Raw genomic sequence first — 24927 nt, forward strand, 5'->3', positions numbered from 1 at the left:
CCATCTCTCTGCCTCCTTCCTCTGCCGGCCTTCCCAAGCTCGGGCCTCTGAAAGCGCCGGGCCCCTTGCCTGGCATTGCCCTGTGCTGGAGCTGGTGCCATGGTGGGACAGGGGTGTTGGGGAGCCGGTGGTGGTGGCTGGGAGGTCACAGGCAGCACAGGATGGCCGTGGCAGGTCCTGCCCCAGCCCCCCTGCCCTGCCCCATAGGATGTGTGAGTGCTCAGTCGCACTCATCACAAGTGCCGGTGGCTACGGAGGGCAGGGTGGCACTCTCCAAAGGGAAGTCTGTGTGGGAAAGCCCAGCTCCTGTCACGCTGTGGGTGTGCTGAAGGTCAGCCACCCCTGTGACCTGCTGGCTCGCGCCCAGCTGTGGACTGGGGAGCTCTGCAGTGGGCAGGGGGTTGCAGGACCCCCTCGGCCATCCCTGTGGCTGAGCTGGGCTCTGCTCCTCTCGAGGCCTGGCCCCATAAGCTGTGCTGGGAGCAGGTGAGGTGCCTGCCTGGCTGAATCCCTTGCACATGCACAGTGTCTGTAGACATGGCTGAGCTGTGCTCACCCAGCCGTGCTGGAGGCTGGGGGTCTGTGCGTGGGAATGTTGGAGCCTTGAGCCACAGGCAGCGGCTGTGGACAGGGTTCCTTAGTGGGCTCTGGGTCAGGGAAGCAGGGTTAATGGGGTGTTGGGCAGGGCTGCACAAAAGCAGGAGAGTGTCCTGAGCACAGGGTCCAGCAGCTGAGGAGGGCCTGTCCCCAAACCCTCCTCCTGACGCACCTCAGCTGTCGGTGGGGAAGGATGGGGTTGACGCAAGCCAGGGCGTGCACATGGTGAAAACAGGATGTGGTGTGAGGAGACAAGCAGGATGTTTCTGGGGGCCCCACGGGACCCCACCGAGGGGTGGGGGTGGCGGCACCCGCAGCAGCACGCAGAGACCCTGGGCTCGTCCCCACGGCCTGCCTGAGCCGGGGCTGTTGTCCCTGTGGCGTGGCACAGCGTGGGCCGGCAGCAGGGCTGGCCGCTGCGGTAGCTCAGGGGGCCGAAGGACACCCCGAGGCTCCTGAAGCCCACCCTGCCCTTGCTCCATAGCTGGCATCCCGGGTGCTGTGTCTCCATCTCCTGCTGATGAGCAGGAATTAGCTGAGTCAAGGCAGTCGAAGCTGATGCAGCCTCTCAGGGAACTGATGGGGACAGGGACGGGGACAGGGACGTGCTGGGCTCGCTCCCACAGCACCCGGACTCACCACACCGGGGTCCTGCGCGGAGCAGTGGGGTCCCTACAGACACCCCAGAGCAAGGGGGCAAGACAGTGGGGAACAGCATCCCGTGGGGGCTGACATGGCTCCTGTCCCAGCCCGCTGTGGGCGATGCCATGGAGCCTGGGAGGGCAGCGGGCACCAGCGGTCCCACGGCCAGCACAGGGCCTGGTCCTGCAGTGGACAGCTCTGGCAGAGACGGGGGAGCTGCGGGGCCGGGGGTCTGCTGGGGGGGAAGGGAGGGGAGCCCGGCGCTGCGCTCCAGATGTGCCGGGCCGGGTGTCCTGGCCGGCTCCGAGGAAGGAAGGGCTGGGCCGGCCCGGGGCCTGCCTGGCTGGGACCCCAGCACAGGGCCCTGAGCCAGGGAGGGCGAGCGGCCCCGCGCCCGTGTCGCGCCCAGCCGGGAGCACAGGAGTTAAGGTGCTGGCGGCTCATGGCGGCAGGAACAGGGTGGTGCTGGTGCCGCTCCCGGCGAGGCCGGGATGACGCCCGGGAGGCCGCGGAGCTCATTGGTACGGGGCCCTGAGTCACCGCGGAAGCACCGCGGCTGCAGGTGTCCGCACCCGGCACGGCAGCTCGGGCACGGCCGGCGGGGCCGGGGACGGCCCTGGCACCATGGTGCTGAGGGCACAGGGTCACGGTGAGCGGGGCCGGGGCGCGGGGGGCCGGGCGGGGGCGGCCGATGGTCCGGGTGTGCCCCCGTGTGCGCCCCGCTGCCCGCGGGCGGCGCTGGGACGGAGGCGAGGCCGGCAGAGCCCTGTGCGGCGGGGCTGTGCTCCGGGAGAGGTGCGGAGGGGCTGCGGGTGCTGCTCCGGGGTGAGCCCCGAGCCCCATGGACACGTCCTGCTGCCCCGGTACAGGATCCCAGGAGAGCCCCCGCATTCCTGCACTGGCGGGGAGCCCCGGCTGTGCTGGGATCCTGCAGTGTGGTGGGTGCCTGTGCAATCTCTGTGCCAGTGCGTGTTCCAGCCTCCCGTCCCCCGGCACCGCTCTGCCTGCGGCCAGGCTCGCTGGGGCTCTCCAGGGCAGTTGCTGTGCAGAGCCAGGGAAGGGTTAATGCCGCCTTCCTTCCCCAGAAAAGCTCCTGCGTCTGGGGTTTCTCTTCCTCTGGCTGCTGCTGACATGGCTGGGCTGCTTGTCACGAGTGCTCAGCCTCCGCCGGGGAGGGACCTTCCGGGGCTCTGGAGCAGCCCTGCCGCCCTGTCCTGCTGCCCTGCAGCGTCTCGTCTGCCCCACGCCTGTCCCGGGGCCGCCGGGACCCCGGCTGGAACCCCTGTCCTCTCCCAGGTGGGCAGGAAGAGGCAGAGCTGAGGGCTTGCCTGAGGCCTGGCATGAATTTGGCTTTCCCTACGGGCTGGGGGTCTGGCAGCTGGACAAGAGGGTCCTGCAGCTGAGCAGGAGGTCCTGTGGCACAGGCAGAGCCCAGGGTTTGGGGGTTTCTGTGTCTGATGAGCGGGTGTGACACGGCTCATCCCTCCCCCTGTGCCCTGGGGGCCTGGCAGTGTGGGCTGGTGCCGGTGGGAATGCTGAGAATGGGGCGGGCGGGAGGTGCTGGGATGCATCCACACAGCTCTGGTACCATAGGTGACTTTTAACCTGGTGCCACCAGCCGGCCTGTCTGGCTCAGGCTCCCTGACATGGAGACTGCAAGTATTGGGAAGTGTTGGCGTGTCTGAGGGCCGGTGTCGCAAGCTGAGGCGCCTCAGCCTTGGCAACAGGAGGGGGCTGTGAAGGAGGAAGCTGATCAGGGCCGGGGCAGAGCGGGGAAGTGCTGAGCTCAGAGATTCAGGGTGCAGGGTCACCCGGCGAGCTCCCACTGAGGCGGTGCAGGGGGAATCGGTGCACAGCTGAGGACAGTGCTGTCCAGAGGCACACGGGGTCTTTGGGCCCTGGCGCAGGGCAGTGACTGCGCTGGGGACCCTGGTGAGTCTGGGCTGGTGGCAGTGGTGGCACACGGGACGTCACGGGTCAGGGGGTCCCGCTTGGGGCAGGGAGGATGGGGACAGCCCTACAGATGCCTGTTCCCAGCACCCCAGGGCGGCAGGTGGGGGTGGCACAAGAGCTGAGCTGGCAGATCCTGCTGCCACCTCCCTTGGGGACAACACTGCAGGGAAGGTGTTTGGGTGTCCTTGCAGGTGACCTTGGTGCAACGCGCAGAACCAGGTGGGAGACAGGAGCATAGTAGGAGGGCTGGGAGCACTCTTGAGGGAGGCAGTGACCTTGGGGACTGGAGGGAACAGGAATGGGAACCTTGTCACCGTGAAGCAAGGAGGTCACACGCCAAGGAGCACTAGGAATGTTCCCGGAGCACGGGGACCATGTGGTGGCCCTGGGCGATGGTGTTGGAGAGGGGGTGCCTGGCTCCCCAGGGTGACAGGAAGGTGTAGATGTCATGGTGTGCAGGTGGGGTCTGTCTGGAGGCTGCACCAGCTCCAGGCTCTGCCCCAGAACAATGAATCCGCTGCAGAGGGAGCTGCCAGGAGCTGGTTGGTGTTTGGGGCTGACCTGGTGCAGCAGAGCAGCCTGCAGGCTGCAGGTCGGCGTGGAGCTGTGCTGCAGGGCACAGCAGAGCTGCCTGGCTGTGGGGAGCAGAATGGGCACCCACACCAGCGCGGCTGGGGCAGAGCAGAGGGAAATGGCACTGGGGGGCAGCAGGGCTGGCAGGGCAGTGCTGGAGGTGATGCGGGGGCCTGTGTTGGTTCTCACTCTGCAGCTGCCACAGTCTGAAGGAGCAGATGCCCTTGCCCTCGAATTCCTTTCATGCCATTGGTGCCACTTGGCCTCTGTGTGGGGCTGGGGACACTGCTTTCCAGCCCAGCTCCTCCTGCCTCCCAGCACCTCCTCGTCCTGCCTGCAGCCAGGCCCACAGCTGCTGGCTGGGAGCAGAGCCTGTGCCAGGAGCCTGGCAGGCCTGATTGCCAGGAGCACACGTGCTGACCTGTCGTGTCTCTGCTCAGTGCCCAGTGACCTGACGCCAGAGGAGTGCCAGGAGCTGGAGAACATCCGCCGCCGAAAGCAGGAGCTGCTGGCTGACATACAGGTACAACACCCAGGGACCCACACGCTCCCCTGGCCAGGGACAGCAGCCTGGCTGGCAGGGTCCCTGGAGCCCCATCCAGGACCCCTCGTGCTGCTGCCCCACAGCTCTTCCTCTGGGGGGCTCTGGGGACAGGGTCCCAGCTGGAATGGGGTCCCGTTGGGTGGCAGCCAGCTGTCCCTGCCCTGCCAAAGCAGCCATGCCTTCTCCTGTCCCCTGCAGAGCTCCAGGCTGTGCGGTTGTGCCAGTCTGTGCCAGCCCCTGCCTGGCACAGGCAGGGACCACGTATCTGGGCCAGGCCACTGCCCTGGCAAGAGCCTGCGAGGTCGGGGCTCATCTGGGACACTGTCAGTCGTGTCCCCGATTAAGGCAGCAGAGGCTAATTACTGCCATATGCTGGGCATGATCTGAAGGGATTAGGGGTAATTTTGTTAACCTCTGAATCTCTTCCTTCCTGCGTGCTGGGAGCGTGGCAGTGCGGCAGGGATTAGCAGTGGGGGGCAGGCAGCCCCACTGCCGGTGCCCTCTGAGCTGGTTCAGCCCTGGGCAGCGCTCGGGGTGGGGGGAGCAGGGAGGGAGGGGCTGTGGGGGAGTGGGGCTGTCTCCAGGGCTGGGGGGTTTTGGGGGAGGCACCTCCTTATCTCAGCGCCCCCTCTCCCCACAGCGCCTCAAGGATGAGATAGCAGAAGTGACGAATGAGATCGAGAACCTGGGCTCCACGGAGGAGAGGTGAGTCCAGCCCCATGGTGCCCCCGAGGCAGCTGAGCCCACGGGTGCTGCTGTGAGCAGCTTTCCCAGGCGCCCTGAGCTCCTGGGAGCAGGATTCCAGGATGATCTGCTGCTCCCGGGTCTGTTTTTCCAAGCCCAGCCCCTCTGTCTGGCCGCAGCCACTGGCGAGCTTTGTTATTCTGAGCTGGTGCCAGCTGGGATCAGGGTGGGAGCTGACTCCCAGCATCGTTCCCAGTTACCCAGTGGGGCATGAGGACTGTCCCCTTCTGCCGGCCCCCCTGCTCTCCCCAGAGCCCTGCCACAGCCAGCCTGCCCAAGCCTGCCCGTGTCTGGGTGAGCTGACAGGTGCTGTGCCTGCACCCCCTCTGCTCAGGGGACCCCAGGGACACCCCAAGGGTGGCAGCTCTGCTCTGTTCTGGGGCCTGGCAGGCTGAGAGCAGCCCCAGGCCATGGTGTGGGGCAGACACGGAGCAGTGTGTTGGCTTTGTTCCCCATGGGCCCAGCATGGGGGCCTGGGTCCCCTCGGTCCAGGCTGACCCTCCCCACCGTGCACTGCCCCAGTGGGGCCCTGACGGGTGCTCAGAGCTGCTTCATGCCTTGCAGGAAAAACATGCAGAGGAACAAGCAGGTGGCCATGGGCAGGAAGAAGTTCAACATGGATCCCAAGAAGGTACTGTGGGGTGGGGAGCAGGGCTGGTTACCCACCTCTGGGGGTGTGCAGGGCTCTGCCACCTCCCAGTCCAGGTTGCCAGGGCTGGTGGGGGCAGCCACAGACCCCCAAGCACCTCTCTTGCACCCCTCCAGGGCATCCAGTTCCTGATTGAGAACGACCTGCTGAAGAACACGTGTGAGGACATTGCGCAGTTCCTGTACAAGGGAGAGGGCCTCAACAAGACAGCCATCGGCGACTACCTGGGCGAGAGGTGCGCTGGGCTCGGCTTTCCTGGGGGGGCTGTGGGTTCCTGCCACCTGAGAGAGGGGGCACTGCAGCTCTGAGCTCACAGGGCAGCTCGCTGCAGGTACTCGGGGTGCTGGGGTATTTGGTTCATGGCTGGCTCTTGCAAGTGGTGATTTGTGCAGAGCAGACCAGGGATCAAGCAGCTTTCCCCCATGCAGGAGTAGACTCCGGAGAAGGGCAGGGACACTGGAGGCACTCAGCAGTCACAGGATTGCTGATCATGCATCCCTCGTGCTCTGGCTTTATTCCCACAGGGATGAGTTCAACATCCAAGTCCTGCATGCCTTCGTGGAGCTGCATGAATTCACTGACCTCAACCTTGTGCAGGCCCTGCGGTGAGTAAGGGGCTGTGAGCTGAGCGTGGCCCAGGGCGGGTGCTGGGGACCCTGGAGCCCCCAGAGCAGCAGCACAGCTGGCTCTCCACAGGCAGTTCCTGTGGAGCTTCCGGCTGCCAGGGGAGGCCCAGAAGATTGACCGGATGATGGAGGCCTTTGCCCAGCGGTACTGCCAGTGCAACCCCGGTGTCTTCCAGTCCACAGGTGGGCACCTGCCCCAGACAGATACCAGCCCCTGGTATCGTCCTGCCCCACAGCTGACTTTCCCCTCTGCCCCTGCAGACACCTGCTACGTGCTGTCCTTTGCCATCATCATGCTGAACACGAGCCTGCACAATCCCAACGTGAAGGACAAGCCCACGGCGGAGCGATTCATCGCCATGAACCGTGGCATCAATGACGGGGGGGACCTGCCTGAGGAGCTGCTCCAGGTGAGGGCCAGGCCAGGCTGCAAAGCTGGCCCGGAGCAGGGCCCAGCACGGGGCTGCAGGGCAAAGCAGAGCTGATTCCATGTCATTGTACCAGAACCTGTACGAGAGCATCAAGAATGAGCCCTTCAAAATCCCTGAGGATGACGGCAATGACCTCACCCACACCTTCTTCAACCCCGACCGGGAGGGCTGGCTCCTGAAGCTCGGTGAGTGCCAGCAGCAAGGGAGGGCAGGCTGTCTCCAGGGTGCAATGCCCCTGGGCCTGGCTCTTTGGAGCATGAGGAGGCTACAGAGACAGGCACAGCCTTCATGGGAAGGGCAGTACATCCAGCCCTCCATCTTCCCTTGGCTGGGCAGCAGGAGCAGACTCAGAGTGGCTGGGCGGGTGTCCTGGGGGATTCTGCCTCTAGGCTGGGCAAGCCCCGGGGCACAGAGCTGGTACCAGGTCTGGTGTCAGAGCACAGAGACCTCGAGGCCCTCAGGTCACCGAGTCACAGCAGGATGTGGAGCAGGCCCCCGGGAGCAAGCGGCGAGCTGCCCCAGGCTGCGTGCGTCCCCTCCATACCACAGACCAGCCCTGCCTCACCCTCCCACGGCATTACCACCTCGCATCCCGGCTCCACATGCAGGCAGCATGCATGGCATCCCTGCTGCACCCTGCTCCCAGCCGGAGCCTCCGCGCCCTGGCTCCTGTGGCTTCTCTTGGCACCTCTGGGGGATCCTCTGCCCGGGTTTGGTGGGGGAATGGGCGTTGGCAGGATCGGGGTCCGGTGGGGCGTTTCCCCAGGGTTCTGCCTGGGGTCAGAGCTCCTGATTCGTGGCCAGCCCTTGGGAGGGGACGGCGAGAGCTGCCTGCTCCCTGCCCTGGGCTGGGGGCACACAGGACAGCCCAGGCTCTCCTGTCCCTGACTGGAGGGGCCCTGCGCACCCAGGCTCAGGTTGGCACCACCGATGGGGTGGTGGAGAGGCAGAGAGTGGCTGTGGACCCCAGCTGCCTTGGGGGGCAGGGAAGGACCCTGCTGCTCAGCCAGGGGGTGGAGGGAGCCAGGCCCTGTCCCCAGCAGCCAAGGAGCCCCATCCCACAGAGCCACAGTGAGCCAGGGCAGTCAAGCCCCCACAGCCCTGCCGCTGGCCCAACCCCTCACAGCTTCCCTGCTGCAGCCCGGCCCCACTGACCCGCAGGGCAAGGGGGGGCTTTGGGGTTCCTCTTTTTATTTTTTTTCCTTTTTTTTTTTAATTTTCTTTTCTCCCTCATTTATATGTTTCCATGATTTTGGCTCTTCCTTTCCTTGCCCCCAACTCCAGGAGGTACGTACCCCTCTTCCCTGCTCTGCTCACACTGCTGGGGCTTCGTTTCCTTTGCGTTTTTAATTGCTGGTGATGAGTCTCATTGCTGCTGCTGTTGCTGCTAACCCCACACACCCGGGCACCTCGCCTGCTGCAGGACAGCCCCTCTCCACCTCCAGGCAGGGACGTGGGGTGCCAGCCTGCCCATGCCATGCATTCCCCAAGGCCTGTGGCCTCCTCTGCCAGCCGGGGGAGGACAGGGCTGCGGTGGCACCTTGCCATCCGCCCAGCTGTGCACCACCATGTCCACAGACAGCTCAGCCTGGCCAGTGGGTCCTTGCCTCCGGTGACACAAGGGATGGGCACAGGTTTGGGGTGTCCTGGGAAGGGGCCCCAGCCTGTGCACGGGTGGTTAGGGCGTGCCAAGTGGCTGGAGCTGGATGGGATCGATCTGCGTGCTGCCCTGTGCTAAGGGCTCACAGCAGTCCCCGTGAGGCACCAGCACTGCTCCAATGCCTGCACCCCAAGCTGTCGGGGAGCACTGGTGCTGGCCCTCAGAACTGCTCTGGGGCAGGCCAGGGGTGGGCTGCCAGCTGGCACAGGGCAGCAGGGGCCACAGCGCCTTCCTGGCAGGGAAGGAGATGAGCAGGACCCCCAGTGTGCACTGTGGCTCCTGGTGTCCATGCTGGATCCTGCAGGGGTGGGTGCTCATCCTGCATTCAGCGCTGCTGCAATGGCTGCACTGGAGGGGAGCTGGGCCGGGTGGGGGAGCAGGGCGGCTTCTCGCTGTGCTGGCAGCTGTGGAGCTCGGCCATGGCCTTGGGTCTGCCTTACCCGAGGTCCAGGATGAGCAGGACCGTGGCCAGTGTGGACAGAAAGCCCTGTGTCCCCCCAGGGAGCTGCCTGGCCGCAGTTTCCTCTGGCTGTGCTGATGTGTGTTTGGGTGGGAGCGCTGCCGCCCTCGCCTCCATCCTCATCCGTGCGCTTCCTGCTCGGGTGGGTGCGGTGTGCGCTGCCTGCTGCTGCTGCTGCCCACCGCTGCCTGCCTTGCCTCTGCTTGGCTCTGTGTGTCCGCCGGGGCTCCGTGTGCCTGGCTGGCTCCAAGATGCCATGTGCCCGAGCTGCCATGTGTGCCCGGCCCGGTGCCGTGTGCCCGGCCCTGCTCGCAGGGCTGTGCCCGACTGGCCCTCTCTGCTCCCAGGAGGCAGGGTGAAGACGTGGAAGCGGCGCTGGTTCATCCTGACGGACAACTGCCTTTACTACTTCGAGTACACAACGGTGAGTTGTGTCCTGCAGGGTGAGCTGGGCTGGGGCAGGGAAGGGGCTGCGCTGGGGGTGTCCCACCCCACAGCTCAACATCTGCTTGGCTGCAGGACAAGGAGCCCCGTGGCATCATCCCCCTGGAGAACCTGAGCATCCGTGAGGTGGAGGACTCAAAGAAGCCCGTGAGTGCTGTGGGAGTGTCCTCTGGGGTTTGGGGACAGCTTTGGCTTGGGCGGAGAAGCTGGGAGGTGTTGCAGCACCCTGAGATGTCCCCAGGAGGGGCAGGGGGCCCCAGAGTGGTCACTGCCTTCATCAAAGCGGGGCTGGACGCCACAGGGGCACATGCAGGGCCAGGGGGTGACAATCACGGTGTGTCTGTCCCTCTGTGCCGTGCTGGGGTGGCTGTGCCAGGTGTGTGGCTCTGCTTTGTCCCTCCCAGTCTGGGCTGCCCTTTGGAAATGGGGGCTGTGTCTGAGCGCTCTCTCCCTCCCAGAACTGCTTTGAGCTCTACATCCCTGACAACAAGGACCAGGTGATCAAGGCCTGCAAGACAGAGGCAGATGGGCGCGTGGTGGAGGGGAACCACACCGTGTATCGCATCTCTGCCCCCACGCCCGAGGAGAAGGAGGAGTGGATCAAGTGCATCAAGTGAGTGCTTGGAGGAGTGTGTGGGGGCACAGCAGGGGCCTGCCCGCTGTCCTAAAGGGGACGGTGCTTCCCAGGGCGTCCTGCAGGGATGGGGAAGGAAAGCTTCCCCAGGGACACAGAGGGGCCTGCCCAGGGCCAGGCCGGGTGGGTGGCACCCATCCCTGCCACAGCTTGGCCTGACCCAGCCCTTGTTCCCCGCCAGGGCCGCCATCAGCCGGGACCCCTTCTACGAGATGCTGGCTGCCAGGAAGAAGAAGGTCTCGTCCACCAAGCGGCACTAGCAGCCAGACTGGCCCTGCGAGGCCAGCCCAAGTGTTCCCCTGTCCTGGGGGCATGTGGGGTGGGGGCCACGCTGCACGCTGGCCCTTGAGGCCCAGGGCCCAGCTTCAGCTTAGCCATTTCTTACTGCGGGGGGAGGGAAGGGCATCTCAGTGACTCTGCCCCCATCACTGCCTCATCACCTGACAGCATCCTCAGAGGCTCAGGTGGGAACACAGCCCCCCTGGGAGCCCTGGGCACCACGGGCACCTCCCTGCCTCTGACCCCCAGCAAGCCATGGCCACGGGCACTGGGCCCCCAGCCCCCGTGCTCAGACGCTCTTGGGGTGTTGGGCAGGAGGGTGAGCAGCTGGCGGTTTTGGGGTGCCACAGGTGCTGGGGTGCAGGTGTCAGCCCTGCAGAGATACAGCTCCTGGCCCTCGTTGTAGCGGGCCTGGGTCTGTCCTGGGCGTCCCCACGCTGCTGCCTTGGACCCTCCCAGCCCCCCCTGCACTGGAGTGGTCCCCAGACACAGGAGGGACGAAGGGCAGGGGCTGGTGGCGAGCAGTGGTGCCACGCAGGGCAGGGATGTGCCCTCACCCAGCTGTGGGCGCCGTGGCTGGGATGTGGCAGCACTTGGTGGCATTGCCCGAGCACATCCCTGTGCCATGGCCGTGTGCCAGGGTGGCATGGTGCCCTGGTGGAGCCTGCCCTCGGGATGGCTGCTGCTGGGGGCTGGCTGTGGCCCCAGCTCTCTCTCTGCCTCACAATCGCCTGTGTCTTGTCCTGTCCCCATCCCCACGCGCGGTCTGGAGGCACCTGGATCAGTATTAGTCTATTTATCAGAGGTGTAAATACTCCTGTATAGTTTTCTCCTTGTAGATTATTTTGTATGTGGGTGGTTCAGTGCAGAGGCCTCACAGGAGTGGGGCGGGTGGGCAGGATTTTTTATTCTAACCTTTTTTTTCTTTTTTTTTTTTTTTAATTTGCCATGGCCTTGTAAACTAGTGCTGAAGATCAGCAACAAATAAATACTTGCACCACGCTTCCCTTGGCCTCCTGTGCTCTGTGCAGCTCGGGGTGGGCAGGAGTCCACTGCCACTGTCAGCCCTTGCCCTGTGCCCAGCCCTGGCCTGGGCTCATGCTCCTCCCAGCCCGAGGCTGTGGTGTGCTGGGGCTGTTTGTGAGCCCTGAGCCTCACCAGCTGCCCTGGGCACCAGGGCAGTGCCTGGGTGCCTCAGTGCAGAGCACAGGGCAGTGAGCTCTGCTCTGTTCTGGGCTGGGGCAGCTCTTGGTGCTGCAGCTGCTGCGGGCACCAGGCTTGGCTGGGCAGAGGCGTTCAGGGCACTGTGGAGGACCTGGCACAGTGGGGACAGGGGGTACCCTCGGGTACCGTGTTCTGCACCGGGCTGGGGGCTGCATGCCCGGCTGGTGCCAGCTGTGAGTGGGATCACAGCCAGGCTGGGAGTGCCAAGCCTGTGCCAGCTGTGTTGGTGCCATCAGCCTGGAGGCGTTGTCCAGTCAGACACCCTTGTGCCATGGGGGGATCTGCCAGAGCATTTCCTGCTGCAGCCCCTGCCCATCCTGTGCCTCGGATGGGGCAGCCTTTGGCACTGCAGCCTTTGGCGCTGCAGCCAGGGTCCGGCCAGGGTGGGCAATGAGCCCTGGCTGAGGGATGGGGCAGTGGGCTGTGCAGGGGAAGGGCAGCCCTGCGGTTGGGCTGGTGCCCGTTGGGCTGGTGCCAGGGTCGGTTGGGGCACACTGTCAGTTGAACTGCTGGCAGTGGCAGGTGGGGTCTGCCAGTGCCTGGAGGCTGTTGGAGCCTTGAGGAGTGCGACAGGGAAGCAGCAGAGCCAGGTAAGATCGGGGTGAGCCAGGGCAGCGATAGCACCAGGCTGGGATGGGCCGGCCAGGGGGTAATAGGGGCAGGTCAGGGATGGAGCAGGCAGGGATGGGGCAGGCAGGGATGGGGCAGGTCAGGGGGTAATAGGGGCAGGCAGGGATGGGGCAGGCAGGGATGGGGCAGGTCAGGGGGTAATAGGGGCAGGCAGGGATGGGGCAGGCAGGGATGGGGCAGGTCAGAGGCCAATAGGACCAGGTGGTGATGGGGCAGACAGGGATGGGACAGGCTTGGGGCCACTGGGCCCAGGCAGGGCTGGGACTGGCAGCTTCCCCTGTGGTGCGCAGAGGGAAGGCACAGGGCAGGGCAGGGTGATGATGGGATGATGGCAGTGTCAGGGCAGGGTGTGGGGCCGGCACAGCCCTGGCTGAGCGGGGTTTCCCTCTGGACCCTCCAGGTGCTGGGGAGCCCGGTGCTGGCAGGATGTCAGACCCAGAGCAGGACGAGAGGCTGATCCTCCTGGAGAACCTGGCCACGGCGCTGCTGCGCGTCCGGGCCGACAAGTGGGCCAAGTTTGCGGCCAGCGAGGAGACCTCAGTCCTGCTGGACAAGTTCTTCAAGCAGCCAGAGCTGCTGGAGCTGGTGCTGGCGCTGACCCCGGCCGGGCAGCTCCAGCCCACTACCTCCTTCCCACCTGCCCTGAAGGGCAAGGCCTTCTACTGCGTGAAGAAGAAGGAGGAGAACATCACCGGGGAGAACTGTCGGAGCGCGCTGCTGGTGGGAGACGTGGGCGCCTCGCCCGTGGAGCAGCTCATCACCGTGCTGCTGGAGGTGGGTTACCTGTGCAGGGACAGGCTGGGGCTGAGCAGGGTCACTGCAGCTCCCTGGGCACACAGGGACCCAGCTACTCTAGCCAAATCTCCAGGTGGGCTCCAAAATGAACTAAAATTCACAGAGAAAACTTGTGCCAGGTCCTCACCCTGACCTTGCAGTGGCTCCCATCCCATGCTGAACAAACCCCACAAGGACAGGAGCTGGGTGAAGGTCACCAAGCTGGTTTGCTTCTGGCCCCTACTGGATCACTTCCTCCCTGCAATTTTAGAAACTCAGTAATGCCCCCTTACCTTTACCCTGCAGCTGGGAAATGTCGAAGTGGACTTCCCTCAAACTTCACATGAATATTCCTGCTGCCAGCCCAGAGCACCCAAAAGCTTCATCAACTCCAGGAGCCCCCACTATTCCCCCTCATTGCTGGGGGCTTTTGCTCATGTGCCAGCCCCTGACTCTGCCAGATGCATTCACTGTGCCACTTCCAGCCTTTCCCAGGCCATGACAGCTGGAAACCAGAGCAAAGGGCCTTCTGGTCACATTGATATACCAGCAGCACCCATCTGTGGCCAGGAGAGCCGTGACAGCACTGAGACTGCCTCAGTGTGCAGCGAGAGGGAAATGCCCAGTGCCCTGTGTACAGCAGGTCACAACGCAGTGCCTGAGCCAGCCCTGTCTCGCAGGTTGTGACCCCTCTGCTCCTGAGCCAGGATGAGGGGCTGAACTGGCCCAGGATTGTGGCGGAGGACATCGTGCGTCACACTCAGCAGCTGCAGAACAAGATGTTCATGATGACTGGCAAGATCCAGGGGAAGCCACTGCTCCCACTGCCCGAGCACCTGGTCAGCTGGGAGGACTCAGGCGCCGCCCTGGACTGGTGGGTGGCACCACTTGGGGCCAGAAAAGCTTGGCAGGGGCCCAGGGCAGCAAACATCACTCGGGAAGGGATGGGGACTGGGTCCCTGCACAGCCCTGGGCACAGCCATCCCCTGCAGCAGACAGTGCTTGAAGACAGGCATCTGCCCCGGCTGAGATGGCCTCAAGCAGGAGTGAGGGCTTCCCTAGGGCTGCCTGCGGCTCCCCTGGGGCAGTTCAGGCCTCCCAAGGGGCATAACCCATCTGCCTTCCAGCCTGGTGGGGCCCATCGATGGCACAGTGCTGCACTCCATCGAGACCGTGGTCATCGAGTGGTTCCAGCTGGTTGAGGAGATCTTCAGCCGGGACCCAGCGCAGCAGCTGCAGGAGGGGCTGCACCCCCTGCCCAAGGTGGAGTTTGATTTCTGGCAGACCAGGGTGACCAGCCTGCAGTGCATCAGTGAGCAGGTACTGTCCCACCCACCTGTGGCCAGGTGTCCTCGTGCAGAGCCGCCCGTGCTGATCCTGGTGCCTCTTCCCCAGCTGGTGACACCCCAGGTGACAGGGCTGGCCAAGGCCCTGGAGAAGGCTGACAGCTGCTACTGGCCGTCGCTGCAGAACATGATCAGGGCCGTCAATGGGGGTGAGGTCCCGTGACAGGGTGGTGGCTGCCCCCAGCCAGGTGTCCCCATCCCAACACGGGCTTTCTCCCTGTCCTAGGTCTGGAGGAAGCCAATGATGTCAACCTGCACCTGCAGCCGCTGCAGGGGCTGCTGGAGGACATGGAGCAAATGGAGTACCCCGAGGTAACTGATGTGTGGCTAAATAACCAGGCACAGCCTGCTGGCCTCACCTGGGCAGCAGCAGAGCCCCAGAGGCTGTGGGGGGACACATCCCAACACTGACGAGGCTCTGCTCCCGCAGCTGCGGCCCTTGGTGCCCAAGGTGCTGTGCACCATCTGCCTGCTCCGCGCCCACTGCGTGCACTACCACTCGCCTGCCCACATAGCCCGCATCCTGCAGGAGACCTGCAACTTCTTCATCAGCCTGGTACGGCCCCACGGCCAGCACTGACCCACCCCGATCCCTCCAGCTGCTGCCTCCGGGGGCAGATGTGGAGAATCCAGTCACGGTGATGTGGAGACACCCCAGACAAGGGAGCAGCAGAGCCCCCCAAGGGCTGGGGGCAGTCTGGGGCAGGCACGGGCTGCAGGCAACCACAGCAAGTCTGTGGGGCTGAAAGGGGCAGCAGGAGCCTGCACGTCCTCCTGACACCCTGCCTGTGTCTGTCCCAGACCTACAAATACCTGAACCCAGAGGACATGATGAAGGGGCTGCAAGGAGAGCCCCAGGAGACCCTGGAGGGACTCAAACACGCCATCTCCATCATAGAGAAGTTCTTCCAGTCCTACAGCACCTACTGCTCTGAGCTAACGAGCACGTTCTTCCCGGTGGGTGCAGGGACGGTGCAGGAACTCTGACCCTGCGCACCAGCGCCGGGCTGACAGCCCCTCTCCCCTTGCTCCCAGGAGCAGAAGGAGCTCTGGGAGTTTCCCCCGCCGCAGATCTTTGGGAGGATGGATGCCTTCCTGCACAGGCTCAGGGCCATCAAGGTGAGAGCACAGCACTTCAGGGCACAGTGCCAGCCTCAGCCAGGCCTCCCTGCCCTGGGGATGGATCCCGGGGAGTCAGTGCCACACGGGGGGCTCAGCTGCAGCCTGGGGCTGCTGGCACGGTGGGACATCACTGGGAGTCAGTGCCACCATTGCCAGGGCAGGTTCCCAAAGCCCCCACGGCAGGATGGGCACAGCCTGGCCATGCCACCCCAGTGGGGCTGCTCCTCAGCACTGCTGGGCTGTGCTGGTGCTGCAGATCCTGCACACCTGCAGGCTGGCACAGGGGAGCCAGCTACACGGGGCTTTGTGCTTGCCAGGAGCTGTTCCAGGCAGCCATCGAATTCCAGAGGCTGGAGAAGACGGTGCTGGGAGGGGTGCGAGGAAACTTCCTTGGGACCTGGGTGCTGAGGATCTCTGAGGAGATCTGTGAAGCCACCAAGGCTTTTGCTGACTGCAAATACGATCCCTTGGATCCTGATGAAGAGGTGAGGAGCAGGTGCTGGAGTGGAAAGGTAATGGGTGCTGGAATGGAGATGTTAACATTGCTTAGTGAAAAGAGAAAAATCTCTTGTGAGAACGGGCTGCAGTCACACAAGGGACTGCCCCACAGCAGCACAGGGCTGGCTCTGGAGCACGTCATGGGGCTCTGGACCCTCTGGGTTCAGCAAACCCTTCCTGAAGGATCTGAGAAGGAGGCACAGGGGCTGTGCTGCTTTGAACCATTTTGCTCTCAATGGCAGGAGTGGAACACAGACTTTGCAGAGTTCCAGAAGAAGGTTGAGGATGCGAACAAGCAGCTGGCTGCCATCTTCTGCCAGGGCTTTGACGACTGCAACCGCCTGACAGCTGCTGTGAAGGTACCTGAGCCCCAGCACGGGCACAGCTCCCACGGGACCCGGGGGTGTCTCCTGTCCTGGCGCGCTCCAGGTGCAGGAACCCGTGCCCGCCTCTCCTGCAGCTGGTGCACATGTTTGCCACCGTGCTGGAGCGGCCCCTGATCAAGGCTGAGGCTTCCCCCTGCTACCTGGCCCTGCTGGGGATGTTCGAGGCGGAGCTGGAGAGCGTGAAGATGCTGTACGACACGCGGTTCCTGACCCCGCCGCCGCCCGGGGGCGGCCCCGCCATCCACAAGAACATGCCGCCGGTGGCCGGCAAGCTGAAGTGGGCGCTGGAGCTACAGCAGCGCCTGGAGGGGCCGCGCCAGGACCTGCTGGCCATGAGGCACCCGTAGGTGCAGCTCCGGTCCCTCGGGGCAGTGGAGGGGTAGGACCCAGCCCGGAGCGGGTCCCCTCCGTGCCCCGCTGCTTTCAGCGGCTTCCCTGCTGCTCTGGCAGGGCCATGGTGGGCGCCGAGGCTGAGCTGGTGTCCGGGAAGTACGAGGAGATGATGGGGCTGCTGCAGAGCTACAGCCGGCGGATCTACGAGGAATGGGCGAGCGGGCCCGGCAAGGACTGCCACTTCAGCCTGGAGCAGCCGCTGCTGCAGCGGGACCCCGAGTCCGGCTTCCTCAGCGTCAACTTCAGCAAAGAGGTGGGTGCCGGCACGGCAGAGCCCCAGCAGCAGCGGCAGCGGCCCCAGCATCGCTGCCCCGGTGATAACGAGCCCTCCCGGGCGCGGTGTGTCCCTCGCAGCTCTCGGCCGTCCTGCGGGAGGTGAAGTACCTGCACATCCAGCAGCAGCAGGACATCCCCACCAACGCTGAGAACCTCTTTGCCCAAAACGAGACCTTCCAAAAGATAGGGGACAACCTGGCGCTCATCGTGGGCTGGTACAACGAGGCAGGTTCTGGAGGGGAGGCATCCCAGCTGCTTTTCCAGGCTGGAAGGGACTGGGAGGTTTGGGTACCACAGGCACACCACTGGCACCTCAGGTCCCTGCCCCTCCCGAGGCTCGGCCAGGCCACAGCTGTGCCATCCACCACTGTGGGGTGGGCACCTGTTCCTCGGTGCTCACCTGTGGGTGTGCTGGCTCACCTGTGGTGTGTTGGCTCAGGTGAAGCAGCAGCTGATGCCAGTGGAGCAGCCACTGCTGGCAAAGGAGCGGGAGGCCCTGGATGTCCGTCTGTCCAGTGCTGAGAAGACTCTGTTCTGGAGCCATGAAGGTACAAACCCTCACCTTGGCCATCCCAGGCTGGCAATCCTCCTTCTGGGGGTCCCTGGTACCAACCGACCTCCCACTGCCCTGGGGTGTGTCCGCAATGTGCTCGTGTGCCCATTTCCCCCCCAGGTGTCATGGAATACATCCAGGAGATGAGGGAGACCCTGCACGACCTGCACAGACGAGTCCAGACAGCGAAGCTGAACCTGCAGAGCATCACCCAGCTGATGGAGGTAACGTTTGCTGGCACTTCACAAGCATCCTTCTGGGGCACATCCAGCTGGGACTGTCCTTTCCCTGGCCCCGCAGAGCAGCCCCGTTCTCTCCTCCCTGCAGGACTGTTCAGCCACTCCCTTGTTTGGAAGAAAGGACAACAAGGAAACGGCGCTCCTGGACCTCGAAGGCAGAGAAAACGCCATAGCTCAGCGCCGTGCCCTCATCGAGAGCACAGGCGAGAAGATCCAGGGCATGGTGCAGGTGGGACACGGCCCTGGAGCCCTGCATGGCTCACAGGGGAGTGAGGAACGGCTTGAAGCAGTGTCAGGAGCTGATGCCTTTGCTGGGTGCTCACTCCTGGCTGGTTTTCTCGTGGCAGGAGAACGCAGAGATGTTTAAGGCCGATGTAGCCTCACGGATATGGCACAACTATATGGCACACATCGACAAAATCGTGCTGGATGGGCTCTGCATGCTCGTCCACAGGTCCCTGCAGCTGCTGCTCACCAACATGGAACCCGAGGTAGGTGCAGCTGTTGTGGCCGTGCGTGTCCCGGTGCTGGGCTCGGGTGCCGGTTCGGTCAGTGCCAAAGGCGGCTGTGCCCGCGCTCCCTGCAGGGCTGTGGGGCTGTGGGACATGAGCAGCCCCCGGCCCGTTGCAGGCCCCGGTGTCGCCGCTGTTCGAGGTGCGCATGGAGCTGGCCGAGGGCCGCGTGCAGTACCAGCCCTCCCTGGAAGTGGGGGCCGGCGACAGCTTCCTGGTGCTGGTGGAGGGGCTGCTGGGGGACACGGAGGCGGTGGCAGCCTCCATGCCGCGGCTGCTGGAGGGGGCCATCAGCTACAAGGTGAGTCCACGGCGGGCAGCAGCTCCGGCTCGGCAGAGAGGGGGCGAGGGTGGCCGTGTCCCAGCCCGGCCCTGACCCCTGCCCGGCCCCTCAGGCGGCGCTGGAGGACCAGCAGGATCTCCTGAGGATGCAGGAGCACCTGATGTCACTGGTGGTCAGCACCATGGCAGAAGGTGAAGAATTCAGTGCCAGCTTTGAGGAGCACTCCCACCTGTGGAAGGAGACCCCCGATGAGTTCCTGCAGCGCTTCCTCACCTCGGAGAGTGCCACTGAAGAGGGCGAGGCAGAGCCCAAAGGAGAGCCCAAAGGAGAGCCCAAAGGAGAGCCCAAAGCAGAGCCCAAAGCAGAGCCAGAGAAGCCCTTGGCGCCTGGGGTACCGCCCCTGGGACTCTTTAAACAGGAGGTGTGGGCCGGGTGCCTGGAGATGTGCTGGGTGCTTGGGTGCCCTGGAGGATGCTGGGTGCCCAGAGAGGTGCCAGCCACAGCCTGTGACCCGTTCCTGTCCCCAGATCGACGTGTTGGAGGCGCTGCATGAAGACGTGCTGGAGTTTGAGGAAACCAGGGTGTTTGGGGGGTGGCTGCAGAGCGACTGCCGCCCCTTCAAGAAGGCGCTGCTCAGCGCCATCAGGGGCCACAGCATGGTGCTCCGGCAGTTCCTCGCCCACCACGTCACCAGCAGGTAAGGTCTGGCACAGGGACGGGCTGCTCCCACTGAGTGAAGCCTGGCTAAGCTGTGGCACAGGCACCTCTGTGTGCCAGGGCAGGGCTGACCCAGGGACACGGCCCTGGAGGTGCAGGTTCCATGGGAAGGCTCCAGGCACCTCCAGGGGTGGGTTTCTGGGGGCCTGCAGAGTGAGCCCCAAGCCCAGGGACACCTGGTGAGCAGCACTGTCCTCTCAGTCTCGAGGAGCTGCAGAATTTCATCAAAGAGTCCACTGCCGGCTTGAGTAAGCCTCTGGAGGAGGGAGACTATGAAGGACTGGTGGAGGTGATGGCGCACCTGGCGAAGGTCAGGGAGAGGCAGGAGGCCACGGACATGATGTTTGAGCCCCTGAAGGAGACGGTGGCGCTGCTCAAGACTTACGGGGACAAGATGCCGGAGGAGATCCACCTGCTGCTCCAGGTGGGCTGCCAGGGTGCAGGGGCCGGGCAGGGGCTCGCTGGGGCCAGGCTGGTGACCGCACGTGGTGTCCCCTGCAGAAGCTGCCCGAGAGCTGGGACAACAACAAGAAGCTGTGCCTGCGGGTGTCGGAGAGCGCGGCGCCGCTGCAGGCGGCCGAGGCCGCCGTCATCCGCAACAAGTGCCAGGACTTCGAGGTGCCAGCCGGGGCGGGGGGGCAGCTCCGGGGCAGCTCTGGGGGCGCTCTGCTGCTCCTCCACACTGCCGGGTCCCGGCTGCCCTCACGAGCCCCGTGCTCCTCGTGCTCCCACACAGGTCCAGCAGCTGGCCTTCCGGGAGAGCTTCCAGGAAAATGCTCCTTTCTCGTACACAGAACCAGAGCCCTACAAGTCACTGAACAAGGTAAGGAAGGGGAGGACACCAGGGCCACTGCTGTCCCCGCTGGCCATCCTGACACTGGGTGCTGGGGAGGGGCAGCTGCTCCAGGTCTGGCTCCAGCTCTCCTCTGGACCTGCAGCAGGGATGGAGCCCCTGCAGGAACAGAGACATGTCCCTGATGCACAGTCCCTGGCTGACACCTTTTCCTTTCCTCCATACAGCAACATAAGAGCATCACGGCCTTGGAGAAGGAAATGGAAGCCCTGGCCTCCTCAGCTGCGCTGTTTGAGGTGTCATTCCCAGAGTACAAACAGCTCAAAATGTGCCGCAAGGAGCTGCGCCTGCTGAAGGACCTCTGGGACATGGTCACCCTGGTATGTGCTGTGCTCTGGGAGCTGGGCACAGTGCCCAACCCTGCATCCAGGCAAGGGCTGGGCAGCAGGCTGCTCATGGCTGGCATGGGCACCCAGCACAGGCACCTGGTGCCAGCTGCCATTGCCAACCAAAGCTGCAGGGCTGTTGCAGCTTCTCAGAGAGCTCGTGGCCATCAGAGGGAAGATGAGACATGGGGCAGGTTGTTACTCTTAGAGCAGGTCTGCGTGGTGTGTGCATGAGTGGGGCCCTGTGGGCACACAGGGCGTGCAGGCACTGGGTATGCTGCTCCTCTGCCCGGGCAGGAATGCTCCTGCTAATCCCACGCTGTGCGAATGTATCCTGGTCCAGGTGAACCTGAGCATCACCAGCTGGAACACAACCAAGTGGGCAGAGCTCAACGTTGAGGATATGGATATTGAGTGCAAGAAATTTGCTAAAGACATCCGGGGTTTGGATAAGGACGTGAAGGGCTGGAACGCGTTCACGGGGCTGGACAGCAGCGTGAAGAACATGATGACGTCCCTGCGCGCCGTGAGCGAGCTGCAGAACCCGGCCATCAGGGACCGGCACTGGCAGGAGCTCATGCACACAGCCAAGGTGCTCCGAGCCCTCCTGCCAGCCCCCAGCCCAGAGGCTCCCCAGATCCACACCCAGCAAGGGAAGGGGGCCGTGAGGCTCAAATCTGGCCACATGCAAATGTTTGTGTGGCATCTCTAGCTGTGGGTGTTAAAGGGCTGGTCTGGGTGAGCTGCTGGACTCCTCTCTGTGGAGGGGAGCCCATGGCCCAACCATGCTGGGTTCTGCTCCAGGTGGAGTTCACCATGTCCGACAACACCACCCTGGCGGATCTGCTGCAGCTCAACCTGCACAAGTTTGAGGAGGAGGTTCGCGGCATTGTGGACAAAGCGACAAAGGAGGCTGGGATGGAGAAGGTAAAGGGGGCTCAGCTCCTCCCCTGCCTTGCTGGGCCCCTGTGCCAGCGTGACTCCGTGGCTGCCAGGCCCTGTGTTACGGTTCCTGGGGCCCACAGGGAGCACACAGGGCTCGTGGAGCCACGCCTGGAGCTGCCACTCCTCCATCCATCCCCCTGCTGCCCCACAGGGCTGGGGCCTCACCACGGCCCCCAGCTCATCCTCCTGCCCCAACCACAGGTGCTGAATGCCCTGGACACTACTTGGGCAGCAATGGCGTTTGAGTATGAGCCCCACGGCAGGACCCAGCTCCCACTGCTCAAGATGGATGAGGCACTCATTGAGACGCTGGAGGACAACCAAATGCAGCTGCAGAACGTGCTGGCATCCAAGTACCGAGCCTTCTTCCTTCAGAGGGCACAGGACTGGCAGGAGAAGCTGTCAACCACTGACACTGTTATCAACACCTGGTTTGAGGTACAGAGGAAGTGGAGTCACCTGGAAACAATCTTCATAGCATCCGAAGACACACGAAGTCAACTGCCAGAGGAGTCCAAGAAATTTGACACCATTGACGAGGATTTCCGAGTGAGAAGCCCATTCCACCTCTCCTTTTCCCTGCAGCTCTCTGCCACTTCGGGTGGCTGAAGTGTTTTTCCTCTTCAGGCTCTAGTGGCTGATGCAGTAAAAACTCCCAACGTGATTGAGTGCACCAACAAGCCCGGGCTGCACACCAAGCTGGAAGCGCTGCAGGACAGGTAAGGATCCAGTGATCCTGGTGAAGCATTTGGGAGGCCAACGGAAGGGTTGGTTCTCCAAAGCATCAGCAAGACAAGGACTGAGCAAAGGCTAAAGCCCATGTATGGGGGTTAAAGCAGGATTTTCTGTTTTCTGCAGGCTGGCAGTCTGTGAGAAGGCCTTGGCTGAATACCTGGAGACCAAAAGATTGGCCTTTCCCCGGTTCTATTTTGTCTCCTCTGCAGACCTACTGGATATTTTATCCAAGGGGACCGAGCCCCTTGAGGTATAGGCTGTGTGTGAGCATGGGGCTGAGTCCTCTGCCATTTCCCCGCACTTGTTTGAGCAGTTTTAGAACATTTTTCACTGCTATAGGCAGAGCACCATCCCTTCTCTGCCTTCCCAGGGGTGCAGTGCCCAGGTGCAGTGCTCAGGGGTAGATCCAGTGCTGATCACCCCTCTGCAGGTGACGGGGTCCTGACAGTGGCTGTGCTCTGCTCGCAGGTGTCCCGGCACTTGACGAAGCTGTTTGACAGTTTGGCCAAGCTGAAGTTCCAGGAGGACGCAGACAAAAAGCCCCAGAAGGTGGCCCTCGGGATGTTCAGCCGGGACGGGGAGTACATGGACTTTGATGCAGAGTGTGACCTGTCTGGCCAGGTCAGCTGGGCTTCAGGGAGCCTGGGGCAGGGGGCAGGCTGGGCATGGGCTGAGCCTTTTGCTGGTTGTGCTCTAACAGCCTGGCAGGAGTATAAAAATGCAATTACAGAGATTTTTGGCCAAAAGCCCCAGAAATGGCACCTGCATTGTAGGTGGAGAGCAGCACAGTGGTGTAAACCTGCTCAGCCTCCCCGTCCCTCGAGGGTTGCAGGGTGCTTCCCCTGGGCTGTTTGCCCTCAGACCACCCCTCCTCACATCCCGTGGGATGTGCCCTGCGGGACTGGCACCGGGCTCTCTCTGAGGGCACTGCCACGTGCAGGGGGAGGTTTGTGCAGCCTGGCAGGGCTGGAGCTGCCCGCTCAGCTGTGCAGGTGTGCCCCTCAGGTGGAGGTGTGGCTGAACCGGCTGCTGGAGCGCATGCGCTCGACGCTGCGCAGCCTCATGCCCCAGGCCCTGGGCACCTACGAGGACAAGCCACGGGAGGAGTGGGTGTTTGACTACCCAGCCCAGGTGGGTGCTGCTGAGAGGGGCAGGAGGAGGGGCAGAGAGCCCCGGGAGCCACAGCAGGTTCCTCTTCATGGCCGTCTTGTCCCCATGGTTTGCTGCAGATCGCTCTCACGGGCACCCAGATCGCCTGGACTACAGAAGTTGGAGTTGCCTTTGCGAGTCTGGAGAAAGGTTATGAGAATGCCCTGAAGGATTATAACAAAAAGCAGGTTGGCATCTTCTGCACCTGACCTGGAGCCGGCCTGAGCCCCTCTGCCAGGCCAGGAGTCATCGAGAGGTGGCAAACGGGGGCATCATCTCTATGCCCAATGTTTCTGTGCTTGCCCAGATCGCTCGGCTGAATGCCCTGATTTCCCTGCTCCTTGGGAACCTGAGTGCTGGAGACAGAATGAAGATCATGACAATCTGTACTATTGATGTCCATGCAAGGGATGTTATAATCAAAATGATCCAAACAAAGGTATTTGGTACCAGAGGGAATTTTTGGTGCAGCATCACTCAGAACTCTGGAGCACAGGTTTCCTGTCATTCCATTGCAGTCAGACTGGGCACCTCTGTTGGTGGGCGTGGGCTGGGCCGTGAGGAGGGATGGTCCCCACGCACCCCAGCATGACCTGGGACCCCTTTACCCCTGTGCTAGCGCTGGGAGGTGGCAACAGCCCCGAGCAGGGTGTGTGGCTGTCCCAGCAGCCGGGCAGTGCCAGCGCCCCCGTGCCCCCTGCCCACGGCCGCTGCTCCGCAGGTGGAGAACTCGCAGGCGTTTGCGTGGCAGTCGCAGCTGCGGCACCGCTGGGATGACGGGGAGAAGCACTGCTTCGCCAACATCTGCGACGCGCAGCTGCGCTACGCCTACGAGTACCTGGGCAACACGCCCCGGCTGGTCATCACCCCCCTGACCGACAGGTGAGGCTCGGCTGCCCCGGCCCTCCCTGCACAGGTGCCACATCCCCCCGACACACACAGGCCCTGCACAGGTGCTCCAAAACCCCGACACACACACAGGCCCTGCACAAGTGCTCCATCACCCTGACACACACACAGAGGCCCTGCACAGGTGCCACATCCCCCTGACCCAGTCCCTGCACAGGTGCCACATCCCCCTGACACACACAGTCCTTGCACAGGTGCTCCATCACCCTGACCCAGTCCCTGCACAGGTGCTCCATCACCCTGACACACACAGGCCCTGCACAGGTGCCACATCCCCCTGACACACACAGTCCTTGCACAGGTGCTACATCACCCTGACCCAGTCCCTGCACCTGTATATGGGGGGAGCCCCCGCTGGCCCCGCGGGCACCGGGAAGACAGAGACCACCAAGGACCTGGGCCGGGCCGTGGGCATGATGGTCTACGTGTTCAACTGCTCCGAGCAGATGGACTACAAGGTAGGCCCGGGATGGGAGCACCCAGGTGAGCACCACGGGGTGTCCCAGACAAGGGACCCTGCGTCAGGGAGCCCAGGGGAGCCTCGGCAGGGAGGCTTTACCCCTGTAGGGAGTTTCCCTCGGGAAGAGCACAGTCCGTAAGGCACAAGCAGCTCTCAGCACTCGAGTTCTGTCACCAAATCCCCCACTGCACTGTGAGGGATCGCAGTGCCTGAGCCCCGTCCCACCGCTCTGTTTCTCTCCAGTCCTGTGGGAACATCTACAAAGGACTTTCCCAGACCGGCGCCTGGGGCTGCTTTGACGAGTTCAATCGCATTTTGGTGGAGGTCCTGTCTGTCATTGCGGTGCAGGTGCGTGCTGTCC

General features: G+C 63.6%; 3 protein-coding genes across 3 annotated transcripts in view; all 3 read left to right on the plus strand.

The window, feature by feature from the left end:
* Window positions 1-1512: 1512 nt before the first annotated feature.
* Window positions 1513-11242, plus strand: CYTH1 (cytohesin 1). Its single transcript, XM_074554875.1, is given in 14 exon segments — window positions 1513-1793; window positions 1795-1888; window positions 4206-4288; window positions 4950-5014; window positions 5618-5684; window positions 5819-5937; window positions 6227-6307; window positions 6399-6511; window positions 6590-6738; window positions 6833-6944; window positions 9227-9303; window positions 9399-9470; window positions 9782-9936; window positions 10139-11242. Coding segments are annotated over 14 exon segments (1329 nt in total). The 5' UTR covers window positions 1513-1730; the 3' UTR covers window positions 10218-11242.
* A 1230-nt stretch (window positions 11243-12472) lies between these two features.
* Window positions 12473-13241, plus strand: LOC113460350 (dynein axonemal heavy chain 17-like). The gene has a single exon (XM_026798300.2). It carries the CDS (start codon window positions 12517-12519, stop codon window positions 13015-13017), a length of 501 nt encoding a protein of 166 aa, XP_026654101.2. The 5' UTR covers window positions 12473-12516; the 3' UTR covers window positions 13018-13241.
* Window positions 13242-14322: 1081 nt separating this feature from the next.
* Window positions 14323-24927, plus strand: part of LOC102070916 (dynein axonemal heavy chain 17) — a 30178-nt gene continuing 19573 nt past the window's right edge. Inside the window, exons 1-33 of the mRNA XM_074554838.1 lie at window positions 14323-14359; window positions 14437-14522; window positions 14641-14766; window positions 15012-15167; window positions 15249-15329; window positions 15650-15817; window positions 16073-16189; window positions 16291-16559; window positions 16667-16862; window positions 16964-17110; window positions 17325-17433; window positions 17559-17662; window positions 17766-17906; window positions 18025-18168; window positions 18308-18490; window positions 18585-18893; window positions 19000-19169; window positions 19391-19613; window positions 19691-19807; window positions 19926-20012; window positions 20210-20362; window positions 20712-20960; window positions 21173-21295; window positions 21515-21862; window positions 21941-22032; window positions 22172-22298; window positions 22517-22669; window positions 23054-23179; window positions 23278-23385; window positions 23505-23636; window positions 23919-24079; window positions 24408-24564; window positions 24810-24914. Coding sequence (XP_074410939.1) covers window positions 14338-14359; window positions 14437-14522; window positions 14641-14766; window positions 15012-15167; window positions 15249-15329; window positions 15650-15817; window positions 16073-16189; window positions 16291-16559; window positions 16667-16862; window positions 16964-17110; window positions 17325-17433; window positions 17559-17662; window positions 17766-17906; window positions 18025-18168; window positions 18308-18490; window positions 18585-18893; window positions 19000-19169; window positions 19391-19613; window positions 19691-19807; window positions 19926-20012; window positions 20210-20362; window positions 20712-20960; window positions 21173-21295; window positions 21515-21862; window positions 21941-22032; window positions 22172-22298; window positions 22517-22669; window positions 23054-23179; window positions 23278-23385; window positions 23505-23636; window positions 23919-24079; window positions 24408-24564; window positions 24810-24914 — 4989 coding nt within the window. The 5' untranslated portion in view covers window positions 14323-14337. The remainder of the gene's footprint in view (window positions 14360-14436; window positions 14523-14640; window positions 14767-15011; window positions 15168-15248; window positions 15330-15649; window positions 15818-16072; window positions 16190-16290; window positions 16560-16666; window positions 16863-16963; window positions 17111-17324; window positions 17434-17558; window positions 17663-17765; window positions 17907-18024; window positions 18169-18307; window positions 18491-18584; window positions 18894-18999; window positions 19170-19390; window positions 19614-19690; window positions 19808-19925; window positions 20013-20209; window positions 20363-20711; window positions 20961-21172; window positions 21296-21514; window positions 21863-21940; window positions 22033-22171; window positions 22299-22516; window positions 22670-23053; window positions 23180-23277; window positions 23386-23504; window positions 23637-23918; window positions 24080-24407; window positions 24565-24809; window positions 24915-24927) is intronic.

This window comes from Zonotrichia albicollis, chromosome 19 (genome assembly GCF_047830755.1).
Source record: "Zonotrichia albicollis isolate bZonAlb1 chromosome 19, bZonAlb1.hap1, whole genome shotgun sequence".
In the NCBI taxonomy this organism is placed as follows: domain Eukaryota; kingdom Metazoa; phylum Chordata; class Aves; order Passeriformes; family Passerellidae; genus Zonotrichia; species Zonotrichia albicollis.

What these genes read in the sequence shown, in the direction of transcription:
- LOC113460350 (XM_026798300.2), top strand. Translation starts at nt 12,517, where the DNA reads ATGTCAGACCCAGAGCAGGACGAGAGGCTGATCCTCCTGGAGAACCTG.